General features: G+C 38.5%; 3 protein-coding genes across 4 annotated transcripts; 2 read left to right on the top strand and 1 right to left on the bottom strand.

The window, feature by feature from the left end:
• Nucleotides 1-2,650: 2,650 nt before the first annotated feature.
• Nucleotides 2,651-6,049, top strand: LOC148869110 (rac-like GTP-binding protein ARAC7). The gene is made up of 8 exons (XM_088973446.1): nucleotides 2,651-3,093; nucleotides 3,715-3,802; nucleotides 3,921-4,030; nucleotides 4,286-4,349; nucleotides 4,443-4,507; nucleotides 4,611-4,676; nucleotides 4,799-4,905; nucleotides 5,586-6,049. Exons 1-8 carry the CDS (start codon nucleotides 2,995-2,997, stop codon nucleotides 5,614-5,616), a joined length of 630 nt encoding a protein of 209 aa, XP_088829572.1. The 5' UTR covers nucleotides 2,651-2,994; the 3' UTR covers nucleotides 5,617-6,049.
• Nucleotides 6,050-13,757: 7,708 nt separating this feature from the next.
• Nucleotides 13,758-16,023, bottom strand: LOC148869111 (cytochrome c-type biogenesis CcmH-like mitochondrial protein). 2 transcript variants are annotated; one of them, XM_088971494.1, is made up of 4 exons: nucleotides 15,880-16,023; nucleotides 14,914-15,087; nucleotides 14,255-14,386; nucleotides 13,758-14,164 (listed from the first exon to the last, which is right to left on the bottom strand). In XM_088971494.1, exons 2-4 carry the CDS (start codon nucleotides 15,055-15,057, stop codon nucleotides 13,988-13,990), a joined length of 453 nt encoding a protein of 150 aa, XP_088827620.1. In that variant the 5' UTR covers nucleotides 15,058-15,087; nucleotides 15,880-16,023; the 3' UTR covers nucleotides 13,758-13,987. The 2 variants fall into 2 exon arrangements, with proteins under 2 accessions (XP_088827620.1, XP_088827621.1); XM_088971495.1 differs by having other exon boundaries at nucleotides 15,165-15,971.
• A 226-nt stretch (nucleotides 16,024-16,249) lies between these two features.
• On the top strand, nucleotides 16,250-19,635 carry LOC148869112 (cyclin-dependent kinase F-1-like). Its single transcript, XM_088971493.1, has 2 exons — nucleotides 16,250-16,735; nucleotides 18,595-19,635. The coding sequence occupies exons 1-2, from the start codon at nucleotides 16,250-16,252 to the stop codon at nucleotides 19,519-19,521; spliced, it is 1,413 nt and encodes a 470-aa protein (XP_088827619.1). The 3' UTR covers nucleotides 19,522-19,635.
• The last annotated feature ends 2,486 nt before the right edge of the window (nucleotides 19,636-22,121 follow it).

The raw sequence follows: 22,121 nt of genomic DNA on the forward strand, positions 1-22,121 counted from the left end.
CCTCTCTCTCTCTCACCTTCTCTGATCCCCAAACCATTCATCGTTCCCATCGTCCTTGTCTTCTTCGTTAATTGAACAGGATTGACAAAGTTAGGTGATGAAATGGGGGTCTGAGGAGGTCATCAAAGTCAGGTGATGAAACCTTTGCCAAGCTGGTTTCTGTAGAACTGTCCTTTGTAAGATCCATGGCCGATGATGAATGCAGTGATGAGAGGGGCTGCTATGTGTTTGTTTGCCATCATCACTGTTCATTTTCATTTCAAATGCTACTTCCATGTTTTAAATTCCTTGGTTCCCGTTATTTGTTGTTAGATTGATCCTTCGTTTGTTTAGAATCAGTAATGGTTAAATCTGCATCTGTTCTAGGGGTGAAGTAGTAAAATTAGGCATTTTCAGATGTTGAAATATTCATCTAAAACAAATAACTTTATCTATTTAGAGCCTCTAAAAAGTATAAAATAATATATGCTTATTTTCAGATTTTAAACACAATATCTTTTTAACTTTTCAGATTTCAGATTTATCAAATGCCACCTTGGTCTTTCACTAAGAGACATAAATTCAACTTATATGACGTTCTTAGGATCTTTGAATCATTATAGCAGAGACCTAGGATCAAATGTCGCTACTGCCAAGGTTATGGGGGTTTAAGGGGATGGGATACCTCCCATTGTGTAGCCCCATGAACAACCATAACCCTAACCAAATCATCAACCGGACCCAAATCATTTTTATTCCTTTCCACATACCAAGATGGTTTCACAACCTATAAAAAAATTCTAGTTACCTAATAGAAAACTTGATTTGAATGTTATATATTCACTAAATAATAGTTTACATGAATATATCTTATAAAAGATACTTCCAAGTCATTTCTATTCCTTTTTTTTTTCTAATTTTGGTATGACATATGCATTACATTACAAGGGAGGCAGAGTAGGGTGCACATGAGGGACACTGCCAAACCTACTAAAAAGAGACTACAGTATCCCGTACTTTGGTGCCAAGATGCCAAGTGACCATCTCAACAAATGTGGGTTATTGACCAAGTCATTTTACGAAAAAGTACCTACAGGCCCAATGCAGATTTTTGAATTTCAATGCAGAGCTATAAACATTCAAAAACCTTCCACTCTATACACCAATGCTTGTACATGAATTGACATCAATTCCGAACTGGCACCCACCCCAACTATACTTTGGGCCTAAAAATTCTGACCCTAGGCTAAACCGTCATTCTTCTGTCATTTTATTGATGAAATCTAATTTTAAGTCATTATTTGTTAATTAACAATATAATATTTTAATAATTTAAGTTTAATTATTAACTATTAATGATATTAAAAAATAAATAAAATTAGGGATAAGTAGATTGCACTCCCCCTCAGAAATATGAAACTACAGCCCTTCCTAATCTATTAGTAGCCTCCCCATAAATCGCATCTTGTCCATGGATTTAGCATCGATGCTAGGAAAATGATCATATTTAAAAAGTCTGGATCAACTCTAGGAAAAAGAATTCTTCCAATTCCAAAGAAAATAAGAAAAAGAGTGAAAGAAGATTACAGAAAAGTACGGACAGGCCCAATGTAGATTTCTGAATTCCACTACAGAGCCATAAACTTTTAAAATGTCAAAAACTCTCACTCTATACACCAATTCCAATTAACATTAATTCCAAGCTGACACCTACCCAACTGAACTTTGGGCCTAAAAATTCTAACTCTAGGTTGAACCGTCATCCTCCCAAGAAAATTAGCTGTACAAAAACAAAATAATACGAATTTCAGAAGTATCTTACTGCCCAAGTTTCTCTGCCCGTGAGAAGCAGAATACAAATACAACCCTTGTCCATGTACCGGAGAACCTGAGTAAAAAAGAAATCCAAAAATACGAATTTCAGAAGTATCTTACTGCCTCAAAAGTATCTTACTGCCCAAGTCTCTCTCTCTCTCTCACTTCTTACTGTCTTACCGCCCAAGATTTAACTCACTGGCCGATATCAGATACCGAGGATCATGCTAAGTTGCTGACGACCACGTCAGCCGGATATACGAGACTCGCATTACAAAGCTGACGTGGTGAATCGTGATTGGTTCAATATGGCTAATATAACTGTAGTAGTCTAGTAGATTCATACTGATACTGGGCTCGGCGTCTCATTTCCTACACTTTTTTCGTTTTTTCTTTTTCGACACTTTATCCTGCACTTCCCATTCAGTCTGCGGATTTTGAATTTTCTTCCCCAGAGGCCGAGGAGGAGAGGAAGGACAAAGAGCTAACCAACTAACAATCAACCTTGCTTTCCTTCGGTAATAAGTATAACAAAGAGAACTCTCAAAAAGACTAAAATACCCCTCATTGTTACTTGTGAAGCTTAGTGGTCCAGCTGTTGAGCGAGGCTATTTTCGTCATTATACAGTGCAACGGTCGCAGAAACAGAGGCTTTTTTAGTAAATTAACAACCAAAGGAAGGGCGTTTAAATGAAAGGCCACACTGCCCAACCGAGAAAAAGAAGTTTTTATGGTTGGATCCCAATACCTCAAAGAAGCAGGGCGGGGGGTGGAGAAATCAGAAATGCCGTTTGAAGGGCGGGACCCACCTTTCCCTGCTTTCTGCATTTCAAAAAAAAAAAAAAAAGAAATATTTCTGCTCTTGAAATTTATTGAGAGGGACGAAAAAAGTGCAGAGGTAATGGTGACTGGTAAGACATTTTGACCACCAACCTCTCTCTCTCTCTCTCTCTCTCTCTCTCTCTCGTTATTCATTTTTTATAATTTTTTTTCTTGAACCCACAAGACCAAACAAAAAGAGTCTATATATCAATTCTACTCTCACTGTTGAAACGCAATCTTCTTCTTCTATTCCTAGTCAGTAGTTCTTCTTCTTCAAGACCAAACAAAGAAAATCCTCTTTTTTTCGAACCATCCAAGACTGTTTCATCTACCCTTGAAGTGGTTCCTGTTCTAGTTTTAGACTTTGGGTTCGAGAGAATGAGTGCTTCAAAGTTCATTAAGTGTGTCACAGTTGGAGACGGAGCTGTTGGGAAGACCTGTATGCTCATTTGTTATACCAGTAACAAGTTCCCAACGGTAAGTTTTTAGTACATAGTTTTCTTTTCCGATGTCTGCACTCTGCTGATGGCTTGTAGATGCAGTGGTTCTTCATGGAGTCTAATTTCATGAGCTGGGTTTCCTCTTGCACCCTTCTGTTTCTTTTTCTATCCATATGGTTTCCCTTTTTTTTTTTTCCTTCTTAATTTTTCCCTTCAGTTGTAGTTTCTGCTCATAGGTTGTCGACTTTTATGTAATGGTTCTCTAAGAAAAACAATTCTCTGAGTTGGGTTTTCTCCGGTATTCTTTTCGAGTTGCTGGTCTCCCTTGTTCAGTATGCTTTTCTTGTACCAGTTTTGTTTTGATATTTTTCTTTGCACTTTTGTGTCTTCTCTTTGGTTTTCATATTTCTCTTTATATCCTTTAATGCAGTTTTTCCCAAAAAAGAGTTTTTGTTTTTGCAGTTTTTAGAAAATATGTTTTTGAAAAAAAGTTATATTTACTCCGTATTTTTATCTTTTTCCTCTTTTACTTGGTTTCTTTCAGTTTTCATATTTCCCCTCTTCCTGTTTGCGTTTAGGGGTTCTCTTATGTTTGAATGCCACTTCTGGGAACGTAAAATTCTTACTCTCCATCTCTAATTTTGGGCATTGTGAGCAGGACTATATACCCACTGTCTTTGACAACTTCAGTGCTAATGTGGCTGTGGATGGGAGCATTGTCAACTTGGGATTATGGGATACTGCAGGTATTGCTACTTTGTTTTGCTGGTTTATTCTGCTTCATGTTTGGGTTTTTTCTGTTGCTCAGCAAATCTGGTATTTGGCTATTCTTTTCATCCACTCTTCTTTGTTATCTGATTACAGGTCAGGAAGATTACAGCCGATTGAGGCCACTAAGCTATAGAGGGGCAGATGTATTTGTCTTGGCTTTCTCCTTACTGAGCAGGGCAAGCTATGAAAATATTCTCAAGAAGGTAGTCATTTCAATCCTTCCTTGTCTTTTTTTTTACTTACATTTTGTACTTACAAGAAGTTGATACTCTTCACCTGAAACCAACATAACTGACTCTGTTTGAACATTATGATTAATTTATTGATTTAAGTTAGTTATAACTTCTGTCTCTCCAAAATCCAAACAAGTTGCTTCTTGCCACCAGGTTGAGATCTTGGTTTCTTTTTCTTTTATATATCTCTAGCAACTGAATTTTCTCTTGACTTTTTTTCCTCAGTGGATGCCTGAACTTCGTAGATTTGCTCCAAATGTTCCAATTGTTCTTGTTGGGACAAAGCTAGGTATGTAACAATCTCAGAAGTCTGATGTGAAACTTATTTCTGAGAAATATATTTCTAGTAATCGGCATTAAGGCAACTACTTTTTCTCTGTAGATCTTCGTGATGACAAAGGATATCTGGCTGATCATATTGGCTCTGGTGCAATAACATCTGCTCAAGTATGTAATGGTTAATTTCATTCAATTTTGTTATCCTGTCTGATAAATGTAATTTATTTGATAAAGAAGAAATTGACCTCCTCTTTGGGGTTGTGGCATTTAGGGAGAAGAGTTGAGGAAACAAATTGGCGCAGCAGCTTATATTGAGTGCAGCTCTAAAACTCAACAAGTAGGTGACTTGAACCCATGTAGGGAATATTTTTTACTTGTTAGCTTTGAACTTCCCCTTTTCTGCTATTTTACTAAAAGGTTTCTTGATGCTTGGATGTCTTTTTCAATTTGAATGGTTAGAATATCAAAGCTGTTTTTGATACTGCAATCAAGGTTGTCCTTCAACCTCCAAGGAGGAAGGAGATGGCAAGGAAGAAAATTCATAGAAAGTCAGGTTGCTCAGTCCTGTAAGTGTTTATCCTTGGTACACCCGAATCTTCTAATCAAATAATAAGGTTTCTTTGTATTTGGTAAAATTTATCCTTGGTACACATGAATCTTCTAATCAAATAATAAGATTTCTTTGTATTTGGTGCAAATTGTCATGATTTTGAGTAAAAGAAAGAACCTCTGAAATTGAAAGAAATATATTGTTAAGAAGCCAAAAGGATTTTAGTCGACATATAGAACTATTTCTTTTCTTTCATTAGGATGCAGCACCAAGAATGCACATGTATGAACCGCACAGATGCATATTACTCTGCATTTTTATGTGCCAATAAAAGCATGCAACCTGCTTTCCTGTACATGTCTGCATGAATTTTATATAGATTGGAAGCTGGAAATTCATCACTTGATCATAATGTTAATATTGTTCTTACTGAACATGATATTGTAATAGGCCATCTGTTCCCCTTGGTAGAAGAGTTAACAATCTACTGGGAATATGCCACACATTAACATTATGCATGTAGGATCTTTGGTCATCAGAGGGGTCCTAGCATCATAATATCATATTTAGATAACCCAAGAGCTATGGGCCTATGGCCACCTTTGACATGTTTTGTCCTCCACTTTTCTTCTCTGCTCATGGTAGTGAGGTTAAGAATATAACTAAATGGTTCCTTCTTTTTTGAATCATCTGCAGGAGCATCATGTGTGGAGGCTGTGTTGCATAAAGGATCTTTGGGTGGGGATGGGTGACCTTCTTCAAATGCTATTAATTCACAATTCTGTGAATGTTCATATTTGTGTGGTATCAACACCCTCATATTAGTGTTGGTTATTTAGTTGTTCCTTCCACATCTAATAGGGGAAGGGGAGAGGGAATTTTTTGTTCTTTGCTGCCTTTGTTAGTAAAAATATCTTTTACTTTGTTGTTGTTGTTAAAGTAAGACCTGTTTATTATGCAGTATACCAAATATAAGCAGTTTCAACACCCTCATATTAGTGTTGGTTATTTAGTTGTTCCTTCCACATCTAATAGGGGAAGGGGAGAGGGAATTTTTTGTTCTTTGCTGCCTTTGTTAGTAAAAATATCTTTTACTTTGTTGTTATTGTTAAAGTAAGACCTGTTTATTATGCAGTATACCAAATATAAGCAGTTTCAAATCAGCCCCTTTGATGTTTCTTATGCAGTATGATAACTACTATAAGTCTTTTTTTTTCTTTTTTTGGTATTACATATTACACATTATATGGGGATTAAGGGGTGGGGACAGAGAGGGTGCATGTGAGATCTACTCATCTTACCACGGAGCCTGTTCTGTTACATGGGTTTGACCCCTCACTGCTTCTGAAACATGGAAAAACAAGACATATTGTTATTACATTTACTGAATATCAAAACTATGTCAGTTGCAGAAAAACAACTCTTCATGGTGGCCATTCTTCATTCATGTGTTTTTTCTTACATTCTTTTGAATGCCGAATTATGCTAACTAGTTTAGGTTATATTTAGTCCAAGTTTTACATTGTGTTGGTTCATTCTATGATTGTTGAGATGCGAGACCTTAGGCTAAACAAATTCTAATAACAAAATGAAACTCACCATGACATATGGAATAATGGGAGTGGACATGGATCCAAATGTCCAATGTCTCTTAGGGAACAGGATAAAACTTGGTTGGTTATTATCCATACTTGTTCATTAATACCATCTTGATTCTTGAGTGATGGCCTATTTTAATTTTTACAAGTTCAAGCCTATTTGATATTTATTATGGTGTGAAAGAGTTTTATTGTAACTGTAGATTCCAAACCTGAAATCATTTTGAAATAAACAGGGATGAGAGGAAATTCTCCCTGCAGTTGTGTAGAAAACTTTTGGGTTAAACATGCCTCATTGAAAGAGGTCGATGTGGAGTACATATGGACTCATTTTGTGCTCTGTTTGAGCTGTTACCTATGGAAAACTATGTAACCAAGGTCCCTCACCTGTTGTACCAACAGAAATGTCCTTTCGTTGTAGATAATGTTAATTTTATTTTATTTTGTTTTTTTGTGAGGATGAAAGCAAACAATGTAGTAAAGCTTTACTAAGGTTGCGTTTGGAAACGATGCAAATGGAGTGTAAATCCCGGTTCAGGGTAAATTTGCACTCTGGTTCACTTTTGCCTGTGTTTTGCAACATTACATTTATGCATTGACAAATGACAGACCAATGCATATTTACATTGATGATAAGATGTAAAAGTACATCAATAAAAAAGAAGTAAATTTGCATTCAAGTGGTCTTTTGATAAAAAAAAGCATATGCTTTATTGAAATTCATGGTTGCATCCATTACAGCTAAAAGTCTGTTTGGTAAGAAGTTAAATTTGTCAGTGCAAAACTAACCCAACTTTGCAATTTATATAAACTGCTTTACACTCTACATATTTGCATTCACACTTGTTTGCATCGTTTCCAAACGCAGTCTAAGGGGTTGTTCAATACTGTGGCTCAATAAAATGTGGAGTGTTTCAATCTATTAGGCCCAATCGTGGAGTGGTTGAAAGTTGAAACCACACCACACTCTATCAAGATGTTTTGCACCCGTCGTGTGGATAGTGTAAATGCTTTTGTCAAACAAAATTTTCTATATAGTACCATGGGAATTTATTGCAAGATTTTACATAAACAATTGCATCTACCGTGACATTGATTGGTTCATGAGATTTAAATGTGGACAATAAATTGTAAGATGTTCTAGTTCAATTCATGCTAGTGTGGACCGAATTGAGCTGTCTCAAATGAACCACCACTGAACAACCCCTAAGTGGGCGTTTTGGTACTAAAGTCTCAAAATTCGTACTTGAATGTAAGCATTGGAAATTAGGAAGTAAGGTGTTTTATATAATACAATGCATAGTTGTTTATTGTAGTTTTAAATATACAAGTGCCATTAGGCACCACATAAGACAATCAAAGTGGAAACACCACCCTGGTGGGGAAAATGCCAAAACGGATGTTGGGGCGGAGATGGGTTTTGGGATTTTATAACCTGCGTGGTGTGGGTACGAGTAGTGTACAGTATTAAGCTAAACCTGATCCTCCCATTACCCATATACTAAATAATTTATGCATTTCCTACATGTTTGTTCAATCAAATAATTAGTGTACATGAAACTAAATGCATGACCCTGATTTGCCCCACCCTTTAATGCGGCCCTCAAATGTGGGAAGGGTAGGGTTTTTTTTGCATTTTCACGCATGGGTTTGAATTCTGAAAATTCAACTCGCTGTGGGTTTTGGAGTGGGTATGAGTTGGGAGGTTTGGAGAGGCTGGGAGGGTCTACAACTTAGAAAACCCTCCCAAACCTGTCATGTTGCCATTCCTACTTCCAACACCCCAAATGCATGATTCTATGCAAATGGTGATATAAATGTTCAAAGTTGAATATGCCCAACCAAATATGATTTTGACACTGCAAGGTTAAAATGCTTACCTGCTGCTTATGCGAAATCTAAACACCACGGTTTCAAACACTCTGCACTAAAAGTCAGTAAGGAGAATGTTTAATCAAACGGAATGACTACCACAGGGACATTAAGGTTTATAAATGCATAAACTTGAGAAAAGAAAGGGGCACTGTAGTCAAATAGGATCTCTTGATGTTTTGTCTGTTTGTTAACACACAGATCATATGCCCCACTTGCAAGTTCTATGCGAATTTTCTGAGGCCTTGCCTTTACAGTAAAATATGGTGGTAGAAGTTCTACTTCTTTTCTCTTTTCACTGTCTTATTTGTTGGAGGGTTGTTTTCCACATGCTGAAGTTTTCTGGAGTCATGGTTGGATTTCATGTGCAGTACTTAGACATGGTGTTCTGTGCTATTAATGTCGGTAGCTACTCTGAGATGTTGCTGGCAATGTCTGGGTGAATGCTTACTCTGGAATTTGGGTTGCTGCAAAACAAACGATTCAAAATTGCAGAAACCGTGCACAGTAGAGACAACTACTCTGTTAACTAACTGAGCCTTGGAGGCTAAAATATTCAATCATCCGAAGCCAACTTCCTAGCTCATGGTGAACATCTGAAGTGAATTTTGGACCATGCGAATGGATATATGGTTATTTTGAAACTCTGAATCTCAACCTTCTGAGCCATTGGAGGGTCTGGAGGGGCTCTATTGCCCACTTCTACTGTGCATCGATCACCCCATTTTCCACCTCATGAATTCATGATCCCCTTCTGTCCTTGGCAGAGGGCTGATGGGTTCACTTGATTGTGGTGTTTCTCCATTCTCGGTTGTTTGGACCCTACCCATTTGATCAAAGATATCCAAATAGTGTAATTGGTATTTTTCAGATAACCTTGTTTCAGGAGACAGGCTTAAATATGCATCTGTTTCTGCTGAGCTTTGTTAGTGTCCTTGTATTTATCAACAATCAATGATCTGGAATCAGAAGATTAGACAATGTTTCTTGATTTGGACAGGTTTGTTGCAAAGCCATTATGACCTTAATAATGAAGATGATCATTGTAAGCAAAAAGCAGAATTTACACAGGTTTCCCTCAACATTTTTTCCATCAAACAAAAAACAGCCCAAGATCTAGAGGCCAGGTGGTGAAGGACAAAATGACTACAGACATTGCAGCAAGGTCTATCCCATATCAGGCCTCTCGATTGTAGATCATTCTGTTTCTGTTTTGGTGCAGTGAAGCGGAGAAGCATTAATACTCGGTTATCTTTTGCAGCTCAATGGGGAGTAGCAGGTGGTGGTGTTCTGTTCACTGAGAAGCACTCCTGCCGTATGACTGCAAGATCAGCTGATAAACATTTATTAACAGAGCTGATACGAGCACAGTGTTCTTACTAATAGAGTGTAGCGGGATGCAGAAAATTTCCAAAACCGATCCCTCAATCTCTCGTTACAGGAGGAGAAGAGGAAACAAAATTCATTGTTCCATCCATGACATAAATGCACAGTGCCGAGTCATTACTCTCATGCTCAAGGGCAGAAGCTAGTTAGGTGTTATAACATTAATTGTCATCTGGGCTATTACACGACTCTGACATTGTTGCTGGAAATTAGTTAATATCTTAAATATGTTGTCGTCCTAACCAATGGTGAAGTCTTTGGGATTGGGTTGTCGCCTGTCCTAAGGAAATGACGAAGCTCTCCATTGCAAGGATTCCTCGTTACGCCAAAAATCCAATCCAGAGCTCGGGTGGGCTTCTGCAAGCTACTGAGTAATTCTACGACCCATGTAAGCTTATTTTCGGTTTTCTAGATGTTTACCAAACATGGTTTCATGGTATTTCGAGCTTCTTAGGCTATGTAATTGAAGGGATAGGAAATCCATCATATGGACGCCCAAGATTGCGGAATAAAGGAGGGCGAATTTCAAAAAATTTTCTTTTCCTTCAACTGGGAATCGAATTCCCTATTTAGAAAATCATATTTTCAATGATCATTCTTGAACCATAAACTAAACCAGATCTGAACCAAAAGGAGGAGAGAGAGATAATACTTGATACAGAGAAACAATATCTCTCAATGGAGGTGTTCACGCCCAATGTAGAAACCAAAATCTGCTCCCACTGAAGATGGCACAATGCAAGGTGGAGCAGAATCAGCAGTGTCCTTCATAAGAACTTGATTCTTCCCAAGAATCACCTGGACGGCTTGTGAATACAACTCCTACCAATCTTTTTTTCCAAAAGATTGGAATCAAGATCCAATCTTGATTTACCCCAAGGAATGGAGATCGAACTGCAATAGGCGGCGGCTGCAGGAAGGAGGCGGCTAAAGAGAATTTGCAGGGTGCAGAATTCTCTCTTCTGTGATCTCAGCTCTGAAGACAAGACTGTTGCCAGTGATTGTTTTTTTAAAGGTTGCCGCCCCCTCTTCCTTTTATAGACTTAAAGGGATCAACTCCTAATCCCATTAGGAGTTGCTAACCCAAATCATATCTGTATTAGAATTCCCTTTAAGACAAGGGATAAACCTTATCTTATCTGCAGATTAGATCAGCAAGTTCCTAATCTAATTAGGAAGTTTTCAAATCTAAATCTCATTTAGATCTTGGACTCTCTGAGTGGATAGGGTGTGGGCCCAATCCTATCAGCTGATCTTATCTCAGAATTTGCCCCTTAAAGACTAATCAAATTAGCCCAGTTTGAAATGGGCTTAAGGCCCATTTAGGGTTATGTATTCATTAAACCTTCCAAACTGTTGCCCAGTTGGGCTTCCTTGTATGGCGTGGGACCCAAACATTGATCTACACATCAGCCACATGGGTTTAGCCCAGTCTTTGTTACAAGGCCTGGCCGAATACACTGTTATGGACAGTGCACCCCCTGAAACCCATCAGATGGGCTCTATGGGCCCAACACTTACCCTAAGTGGTCCCTGGGCCAAGCCACCTTGTAACACCCAGGGACTGCGGGCAGATGCAAGATTAGACCATCATGTATTATCCTCAATAGCCTTACACTTAACCTCTCAGCCCATAATGATCATACACTGCCCGATAAGAGAGGACCTCTCCCTTGACTGCAAGGAACAGTGTTGCACTCTCTCAAATATGGATCCCGGGAATTAAAACCTTTTGCAAACATTTCAAAACCATAATATATATATACTTTTTATATCTCATATAAAATATATTTTGCAAAACAAATCTCAACGATTGAAATCGGCTACCGGCAGTCTTGGTTTCCATTAGTGAGAGTGCATCCCCAATCATTACCTTTGTCCGACAAAGGGGCTAATCCTGTCACTATGATCACCCACTCAGATGAATTCTCAGACTGTCCCAATATACCCAGGTTTTGACCCCCGCTAAGGATCTCACTGATTGGTATATCAAAGACAGCCCAATCCGACACATAGTGCAGTATCATAATCGAGTCTAGGGGTCGGGTGTAACTTTCCAGTTTTGCCTATCAATCTCCAAGGTCCAGGGCAATACTGGAAATCTGGTCCAGTTCAAAGATTCAATTAATCCCACACTGTATGTGCCTAGGGTCTCACCCCGGTAGCTGAGACAAGCCACTCCAACCGACTTGGTGGCACCACAGTGTCAGCCTTGTCAGGATAGGTCTCCCCAGACCGACCCACTGGCTGTGAACACTCTAAACTAACACGAGTCTCATTAAGTGTCCAGTTTAAGGGTATTACACAGAAACATACCAAGGGAGCATGAATCAAATATGCATTTTTATTCATTTACAATAAATTCATAAAGTACATCAATTTTGATTGAAGCTAAGGGCATACAAAACTGTCTAACAGTAATGCCATAATCCGCTTTGTTAAGAAGTGGGATCTGCTCCTCGCACAACTCTACACAGGCACATCCCACTGTGCATTGGGAACATCTCCCGTACTTGCGGTAGGATGTGCATGGTGTTATTATTATTTACGGAAGATGTTCCCAGTGCAATAATTGGGTCGGGTTTGTACTTGTTGTTTCAAATTGATTAAGAGCCCAAATCCACTATATCTTTTCCTACTAAAAGAATTAGAAACAACTATGTAGTTAATTATATAGGTTTCATGGTTTTCTAATAATTTTTTTACACTTGTATTTTATGTCTAAAAGGATAAATTATAAAATAATTTTAGTTGATAAAAACTGGTTTTATGAACAATTTACTATTTCTTCTCATTTTTATTAAGGTTATATTATAAAAAAAATGAAGTTTCAAAGTTGTTATGTTATAGGTAATTATAAATGTCAAATATAATTGGGTCAAATTGGGTCAGACTCAATTATACCAATTAATAATCTATTTGATTCTAGGTCTGGTACGAGAGAACTGATAGGATGTGATTAAGAACTGGTACCACCCTGTCAACAAACCTGATCCACTCACAACTCTGCACGAACCAGTTATCATCTTATGTATAAAAGAAGGGACCTTCATGTTAAATTCCTAATTTGTAGGAGTTTGATTACACTAAGGGGGAATTCTTTTTTTTGGATTTTGAGAGGGGGGAATTTTGGTTCCCATTGACAAAAAATCCCATGTTTTTTTACAGATTTATATGTAGGCCAGGGAACGTTTATTTTCTGGGGTATCAAGTGATGCCCATATCATTGGTGGGTAAATAATTTTCTCGTTTGGGGGAAAGTTGCCAATACTTGAATGGGACAAAAAATGCCCCTTTTAATAATGGATTTTTATGGATAAAATGATCATTGCCTTGTTTATATGGGAAATAAAAAAACATGGGTAAATGCACTTACCCGGGTATGTGTTTCCCAGGAAAAACTTATCCATGTACTTACATTTATCCGGATAAATAACTTACCAAAAAGCAAACGAGTCCTAAGGGCTATTACCCACTATTTAATTCCAGCTAGTAGGGGTGATCATTCCTAGCCCAGCCTGTTAAGACGGGTTAGGGCTGGCTTGGGCCTACATTTCAAGTCCAATGTGTAGGCCCAGCTAGGCTAGGATTCACATAGAGGCCCTTACACCAAGGCCCAGTCCAAATCTAGCCTGCGATCTCATGTTTTCATGCTTGTCAGCCTGAAATTTTACCACAGCATCAAGGAATGGCCCCTAGTTTGGTTGCAATTTTGATATTCGGCATAATTGCAATTGAAGAAAGTTGCATGGTTTTTCCATTGAAAACAATTTCTAATTAATGCATATAAAGAAAAACACTAGAGAAACTGTCAATAGATTGAAGCTCCAATGGAGATCAGAAGCTGCTTCCTTTAGCCTGGAAGTTGGAATGTAGTAAAATTCCCTGCCTCTCTAGGGCTAATATGGTGGCTGGGTTGTTATATATATGCATATAGAAAATCACCTTATTAGTGATTGAGCTGAACAAGAAACGCCCAACCTAGAAGGAGGCATGGACTCAACTGGAGGAGTTTTTATGCACAAATACAACCAAGATTATGAATCGGAAAATTAAAAGTACTTTCACATGCATTCTTCTAACAAATCTGAAAAACCATATGACCATTCTTGGTGATAAAATATTGCAATGGCTGCTACACATTTTATGTGAAAAATCAAATTAAAATAAAAAAATATGTTGGTTGGTTTTCTCAAACTTCAAGTAACACCAACATGAGGGATGCTAGGGTTATTAATGACTTCACCACCACCTCTTTCTTTGCGGTGGAGGAGGTGTTAGTATATCTAACATTGTCTGTTTCTCTTTTGGGGTCAATGGAACACCTCTCACCAGGTTCAGTGCCATGATATGCACATTTGTTTTCTGTCTATGCTTCTGATATGCCCATATCCCTGCTGCTGCTCCTGCAACTAGAAACTGTAACCAACCCCAACACTTGAATATTAGTACAGTACAGAAAATATATGTCAGTTTGGGTTATGCCTAATTGTCAGTCATGCAACTTACAGGTGATAGCCACAAAGCTGCAGTCTGCAGATCAAAACGTGGGGCATAGAGAACAGTCTCTCCAAAGTCTTTCTCAAGCTTTTTATAGATCTCCTTGTCAGTCTTCCCAGCCCGAATTTCATCACGAATCAACTGCCATATGGGCTCGAGCAACATCAGCATGGGTATAGGAAAAAGCCAATGTTTGTGTCATTGATGGTACACACACACACACAAATAAGAATTGCTTTTCCACCCGCAGATTTGAGTTACATGGATATTTTCTTTTTCCTAGGTAGAAATTGGGAATTCTATAGCTATAGCTGCTTAACATAACAATGGTATGCAATTTGGAAATAAGTGAGTGCAACCATAAGACTGGTCCTCTTATACTAGTAAATTGGTTGAAAAACTCAGCAGGGTTCAAAAAGTCAATTGGTGACAAAAAAACAAGTCTTGTGAATTTGGTCAGACAAGAATTTTCCATCTTACCTACTCTCAGTTTTTTTTTTTTTTTTTCCCCCTTAACTTGACGATTTGAACAAAAGCTGCAGTTTTGGAAAAAAATTATAATTGGGTTCTCACTTGAACCAACAATATTCACTTTCAAATATGGAAAAACCTGAGAGCAGTGTAATTGTAGCGATAAAGAAGCCAGAAAATGAAAACGAATGGCATACCTTCCTGAGCAGAATGGCTACATCTGCTTGTGAGTCCTCAATGGATTGGCTCCCACACTCAGTGCAACGAACATTGTGGCTAATGTTTCTAGCCCGAGCTTCAAACATCTGTGGCTTTTTCATTGCATCCTCTTCACTCTCCATCGTGGAACAGGTTGCCTAAGCTCAAGACGACTGCAAAATGCAAATAGAACATCCAAATTCTAAAAGTAGGAACTAAGTAAAAAAAAAAGAATGGCTCATTGCCATGCCTCATCTTCTGTTAAACATTCCATCAAAAGGTTTCTCTGCAAAAACAACTGTGGAACGTCTCCCAAGCCAGAACTTCACTTTTTTTATATATGGATGACAGACAAAAAGTTTATAAAAAGAAGAATGCGACCGAACATTAATTTTCCATCAAAATCCATATCTATGACCAAAGAGAAACCAAAAGCGCATTGCCACGCCTCATCTTCTGTTAAACATTTCATCAAAAACTTTCTCTGCAAAAACAACTGAGGAACGTCTCCCAGGCCAGAACTCCACTTTTTATTACATGGATGACAGCCCGAAACTAGAATTAATGGAAACCAATTCCTTAGGGAGTTCTTGTCAAAAAGAAGAATACGACCAACCATTAATTTTCCATCAAAATCCATATCTATGACCCAAGAGAAACCAAATGACGTAAGCTTGTAACAGTGTAATTGAGATTAGTCAAATGTCAAGTGGGTCTTGCAGTGATTTTATCATAGAGAAGAGCATAAGCGAATATCAAAATGTGATCCAAATCTGCAACTTCTTACTTGGAGAAAGAGAAGAAATTAACCAGTAACTAATTCTATTAGGATAGAATTAAGACAAAGCACATCTCTCCACAAAATAAATCAGAAGCCATATAGCAAATCGAATTAAAACGTTTAAGTCAAAATTTAAAGAAAATGGAAAATTACTCTGAACTCGAATACACAAATCCAAGCTTACCTAACTTGTAAAGGCCAACCCAGAATACGAATGGAGTTTCGAGAAGATCGAAGAAGAGGAAGACGGTTCAGAGTTCAGAGTTCAATTTCTTTGAGCTGCGAAACTTGAATTGAGAAGAAGTAAGCCTCCGGGTTTGTTGGTGGTGGGGCCCGGGAACCCATCTGACTTGATTCAATCCAACGGCTAGGAGAGGCCACCTTCCCATCTCACACAAACAGTCAATAACGGTATAAACCTATGGTGCTGATAAATTCTGAAATTTCTGAGCTCTGCAACTGAAAACCCTAAACTTTTGACGTTGCAATCAACAAAGCTCGAATCTTGTAGTATCAATCTACGAAATCAGAAATTCTAGATTTCTCTGTTCGCCATGGATCCTCCTTCTAAGAGTTGGAGCATCTTTAGCCGAACAGAAATCACTCAACGGTATAAGATCCTTGAGCAAATCGGCTCGGGCACTTACTCCGACGTTTACAAAGCCGTTCGACTCTCCGACGGTCTCATCGTCGCTCTGAAAGAGGTCCACGACTACCGGAGCGCTTTCAGAGAGATCGAAGCCCTTCAAATCCTCCAAAACTCCCCAAACATCGTCATGCTCCACGAGTACTTTTGGCGGGAAGATGAGGATGCTGTCCTCGTACTAGAATTTCTAACTACGGATCTCGCGTCGGTTATTAGAGAAACTAAGAGGAATCGGGAGAACGGCATCCCCGTCGGGGAGGTCAAGAGGTGGATGATTCAGATATTGCATGGTGTTGATGCCTGTCACAGGAATTCGATCGTTCATCGAGATCTCAAGCCCACAAATTTGTTGATTTCTAGTGATGGCGTTCTCAAATTGGCAGACTTTGGACAGGTGATGCTCTAAAATTTACAGTTCTTCCTGCTCCAATTATGCATTTCCTGCTATCAGACTTTAATTTGAAGTAGAAATCCGAACATTGTTGCTTTATGATTATGGAATAGTCAGTCACCTTTGGAATTATTCTAAGAAGGTGAAGCTTTCAATTTGCCATGGCTTTCAGTTTCAGATGAAGACACTTGGATGGAACTGGAACTGTGGAAGTTTGTCAAACTCGTTGTTCCTTAGGAGTTATAACTTCTGCTTGAATTGCCAAAGCTTCCAGGCAATGAGTAGAGCTTTTGATTTACTACTTGGGGACTAGACTAGTAACACCATTGCCATCATTAGACACCAATACAATTGCAAATGTATCCAGTTCAGACAACACAACTCTCAACTGAGTCAACTCAACTAAGCCTTGTCTCAACTATATGGGGTCGGTTACATGAATCCTATTCCTCTCTTCAACTGTTCATTGCATATTCATTGTTAAAGTAGGGGCCCCCAAATTGTTCCTAATTACTTTTATCCATTGCCCTTCTGGTCTGCCCCTAGCTCTTCTAGACCCATTGCCCTTTTGATCTTAAAATACCAAATTCCTATATTTCCTTTACTTGTGCATCAATCAATGAGGAAAAATGTTCACAAACTCCGCTGCTCAACCATTGCATCAATCTAGAAGGAAATGATGCCACCAATAATGCTTTGTCATGATGACTCTGGTAATGAGATAGGTAGAAAATGTTAACAGCATTGCAAAGATTGACATTCTTTAGTGTCTATTTTTTTTCTTAATTAGTCCTTTTTTTCTATCCTCCCGACCATGTTTTTTTTAAAGGTGAAGAGAAATGAGGGGAAAGAGCATATTCCACCCAGAGCTTACAACAAGATAGCCATTGGCCAAAGGAAAGCATAACTAAAAAGTAAAATGATCATCCCAGATGATACTAATGCAGAAAGTACTACTACATGGTATTGGTAGCTCATTTTGTTCCAGTATCCTAGTTCTGCCGATTCTATTATAAGGTTCTGCAAGAGTAGTGATTGGACCAATGTCAGGTATTAGAACCCATTCTAGTTTTGGAAAGTAAAATGGAATTATAACCTACATTTTGAATGATTATGAGCTACAGACGTGAAGAGTGCTCCCAATGCTAGTGCATAAGGTGCTTCAAGATGATGCTGTATGACTTGATCGTGTATATGTTTATGGGCCAATTCATTTTGTGAGTTCCCTTTAATGTAAAGGCCTTTTATCTATTAACATGTGTCCTACAGAATTTAGCCAAAGAGAAATCTATATACATGGATTAGGTTTTCAGAAGCATCTAAAGTTTGAAACTTGAGAGACATACCCAGATTTTGAGACTTTAAATCTCCTGTAAATGGTTTTTCTGTATATGTATCGCTTTTCCCCATATAGTTGAGACAAGGCTTAGTTGAGTTTGAATATCTCCTTGGAAAAAGTAAAAAACTGAGAGAGATTTATCAGAAAAGCAGGAAAGCACCATATATGAAAAAATAAGCAAAGCGGGGGGGGGGGGTAGTTCCCTTCTTATCATGGTGGTCCATGATGGGTAGAAAGTATGCTACAGAGCTTTTTCATTATTTGTAAGTTATTGGTTCATCATCCTATATGAGCAGTCAACTCTTCACTTTAACTAGTCTTAGAATCTCTAGCTAAAGGTCCATATCTGAAATTGGTGTCATGTTTCTTTTTGTGTTATTACATTATTTTACATGAACGCTGATACATTTCTCTTTGTTCAACAACACCTGCTGCTCTCTTTCCTTATGAAAGGACATATTAGTAAAGTTAAAATTCCTTCTACAACCGGAAATTTATAGTTTGATTTGTATTGGTTTGCCAGTCAAGGATACTTATGGAGCCTGGATTTGATGCGGGAGACATGAACCCACGTGAGCAAAATATTCTGAATCAAAGTTGGATGCTTCAACACTGTGAAGTTGTTCCACAATCAGACAATTCATGCCCAGGAGACTCCCAAAACCAAGAACATAGAACAATGAATAAAGAACCTTCGAGAGAACCAGATGGCTTCATGACTAAGGACTCAATGGATGAAACTGATAAGGAGAACAACTTTCCTGATGGAGACACATCTTGTCTTGCTACATGCACAACAAGTGACAGGGAAGATGAACTTTCCAAGAACTCTTATTGTTATGAATTTGAGGGTGGAGAAGACACATCAGGTGGTCTAACATCTTGTGTTGGAACTCGTTGGTTTAGAGCCCCCGAACTACTTTATGGATCCACAGATTATGGGCAAGAGATTGATCTGTGGTCATTAGGATGCATTTTTGCAGAGCTCTTCAATCTAGAGCCTCTTTTCCCTGGAACTTCCGATATTGATCAACTTAGTAGGATAATTAGCGTCTTGGGCAACTTGACTGAGGAAATCTGGCAGGGCTGTTCAAAACTTCCTGATTATGGTAAAATCTTTTTCAGCAATGTTGAAAATCCAATCAGTTTGGAGTCATGCCTGCCCAATCGCTCCTTTGAGGAAGTCAGTATTGTGAAGAGACTTATTTGCTATGACCCAGTAAGCAGAGCTAGTGCAATGGAACTGCTCCGTGACAAGTACTTAAATGAAGAACCTCTACCAGTTCCTGTGTCTGAGCTGAGGGTTCCTTCGACAAAAACTGGGCCAGAGGAAGGATCTCCTGGAGGGTGGTGCAGCTACAAGGACATGAATTCAGACTCGGATTTTGATGAATTTGGCAGTGTGGATGTTTCAACCACTGGTACAGGTTTCTCTAGTCGGTTCTCTTGACATTCAAGTCAATGTTTAGAATCTATTCAGTCACCCTGGTCTCAAATACATGTATAAAAAACCTATACTTGAAAGGACGATTAGTTGTAATATAAGAGAACCATGATTATAGAAGTGTATTTGGAGTTTGGTACTGAACTACAATAAATCCTTCACGTATATATGAAGGAAGAAGCATAGGACATGGTTAAGAAGCCCATGACTGTAATCTAAGAGAATCATCCAGCCACACATTTGGAATATCTCCTGTACATGTATGTTAAATTTATGGGGAGATGTTTCCAATGTGTGGCTGGATGCCTGTGCTTTCAGAGTGTTAGCATAGTTTTTGCTTTCAAGAGATCCCATCTCCTTTGGCTGTACCTTTGTTATCCCTATCGTTATCTTTGTTGTGATTTGTGAAATTTGGAATGTGTAGCTGAATGTGATGGCTATTTAGTGGGCTGTGGAACCAATGGCAATGCCCCACACCAGCCATAAAATATTTGGGTCCACAAGTGAGGTTGAATTATGTGGATCTCATGTATTTTATGACTAGTATGAGGCACTATCATTGGTTCCACAACGTGCTAAACAGCCATTACATTCAGCTAATCTGATCTCTTAAAGATTGCTCACGGTTAACCAAGGTCAAGATATCCGAACATTGGCCTGGATATGGATGGGCTTGGTTAGGGCTACATTTTTCATCTGAGAATACCAAATTAGTCTGTAATCGTTGGCGATCCATCATATTGATGTGGGTCAGGTCATGGACTCCTCGGCTTATAAACAGGGTTGGGTGGACAGGACAGGTTTTGAAGAGGAAACAGCAAAGGTCTCGTGTGTATCAGCTGTGAAAAGAACACCTTATATAATTTCGAGTGCTGGTTTGGTCAAACAATTAGTGCCCTTTTAGAAGGGTTTCTGACGATCCAAAATGGGCCCAACACGGGAATGCAGAAGCAATGTTTGGTGAAATCTGTGAAAATCTGGAAACCGACCACCACGCTTTGGATGCAAAAAACACAATATGAACTGCTGGTAGCATCTCTGGAACACAGGTGCTCAACCACCACAAATCAATCAACGCAACTCGGGTGCAACTTTGCGGGTTAAGGGTGAGATTTTGTCAAAATTCGAATGAACCCAATTCGAAGCTTGAGCCTGAAACAGTTTAAACTATTAACTCGGGCCAACCTGAGTTGCACCCCTACCTCCAACACAAGTCATACTTGAATGACTTCATTCTGGTTTCTGGCTGTCGCCAGTCGCCACCATGTATACAAAGCCCTGCACTTCTCATTATCATTCTCCTGTTTGAGAACCTCTTTCTCAGTGATTCTACATTCCCTCGAGAATTTCAAACATGGTAGCAAAATATATTCATGGATGCATATAAATATGAAAATATGTTGGATTTAGATTGGCCAAGGTCTAAGCCTAACCCAACCCAACCTTAAGTTCATATTTTTCAACCCTAACTCAAATTTCAAATAAACCCAGCCCAATCCAACTTTTTTTTTGGGATGGATTAAAGACTAATCCAGCCCTAGTTGCACCCACAGAAACAGGAAATTATTGCGAAAAAAAAGGAAAACTGGAAATGATTCTTTACACACGGAGGAACAAAAATGCTCCCACATACTATCAATATATTTCCAAAAAATGCGTCCTTGAAGCATTTCTAGAATTTTTTTCCATATTTCAGACACTATTATATACCTGTTTCCTGTAAAACACGTTCCAACACCCTACGAAAACACATTCCAACACGATCTTACACACATCTCACTATGAAATTGGGGGCCACCATAAAAGTAGAATCTGCCATGCATGAAATGTGCGGTGTCAGATGATGTCAAGGAGTTGGAACGTATTATGTTGGCAGGTGATCCCGTCTCCATGTTAGAATAAACAGAAATGGTGCACCCCGCACTAAGGTCATAAAGATGTCTGAAGGCTCCATTTGGGAAGAGTACAGGTACAAACATATTTGTATTTACACTCTTCTCAAACTGAGCTTAAACTGCCAAGACGATTGGTTTTTAACTCCGTCAAGATTTCACAAAATTTGATTTTGTTTGATATTAGTGAATTCAAAACCATCAATTTCAAATTAAAAAAGGTCCTACTCCTGTGTGGAAAAAAAAGTTTGTCATACGAGAAAAGACAACCCCAGTCACTCATTTCATGGGAGCTTAAGGTCATAAAGTGGGAAGCATTCCAGTTCACGGGCTCAAAATTATTTTCATATCATGTGCAAAAACGCACATACTAGCATTATAATTTTGAGAACTTTTAGCCAAAACTAACAAAATAATAAAAAGGTAAAATATTTACAAGTAAAAATAGATACTCAAGTTGTATTAAGAACAAGAAACAGAAAAGAAAAAGAGAACAAAATGCATTGGGAATATATCCCTTATCATTCACGGGGGATGTTCCCAATGCATGGTAGAATTGTCTAGTGGGTAGGGATGTGGGAAAAGTTTGTCGGTAGGAGATCCGGAGTGTTTGAATCTATACTCTGAACCATGTTTGAAAGTGGTCAACTTCAAAAGCTTGGAGGCATGCTAGCAATGCTAGCAATATGGGAAGGTTCTTGCCATACCTGTTAA

The sequence above is a fragment of the Nelumbo lutea genome, chromosome 2 (genome assembly GCF_056320005.1).
Source record: "Nelumbo lutea isolate HS-2025 chromosome 2, American lotus-T2T, whole genome shotgun sequence".
Classification (NCBI taxonomy): Eukaryota; Viridiplantae; Streptophyta; class Magnoliopsida; order Proteales; family Nelumbonaceae; genus Nelumbo; species Nelumbo lutea.

What these genes read in the sequence shown, in the direction of transcription:
- LOC148869111 (XM_088971494.1), bottom strand. Translation starts at nt 15,057, where the DNA reads ATGGAGAGTGAAGAGGATGCAATGAAAAAGCCACAGATGTTTGAAGCT. An exon ending in TAGCCATTCTGCTCAGGAAG is followed by an intron (nt 14,387 to 14,913) that starts GTATGCCATTCG and finishes CCCATATGGCAG; the next exon opens with TTGATTCGTGATGAAATTCG. An exon ending in CAGCTTTGTGGCTATCACCT is followed by an intron (nt 14,165 to 14,254) that starts GTAAGTTGCATG and finishes GGTTGGTTACAG; the next exon opens with TTTCTAGTTGCAGGAGCAGC.
- LOC148869112 (XM_088971493.1), top strand. Translation starts at nt 16,250, where the DNA reads ATGGATCCTCCTTCTAAGAGTTGGAGCATCTTTAGCCGAACAGAAATC. An exon ending in AATTGGCAGACTTTGGACAG is followed by an intron (nt 16,736 to 18,594) that starts GTGATGCTCTAA and finishes TTGGTTTGCCAG; the next exon opens with TCAAGGATACTTATGGAGCC.
- LOC148869110 (XM_088973446.1), top strand. Translation starts at nt 2,995, where the DNA reads ATGAGTGCTTCAAAGTTCATTAAGTGTGTCACAGTTGGAGACGGAGCT. An exon ending in CCAGTAACAAGTTCCCAACG is followed by an intron (nt 3,094 to 3,714) that starts GTAAGTTTTTAG and finishes CATTGTGAGCAG; the next exon opens with GACTATATACCCACTGTCTT. An exon ending in TCTTGTTGGGACAAAGCTAG is followed by an intron (nt 4,350 to 4,442) that starts GTATGTAACAAT and finishes TTTTCTCTGTAG; the next exon opens with ATCTTCGTGATGACAAAGGA.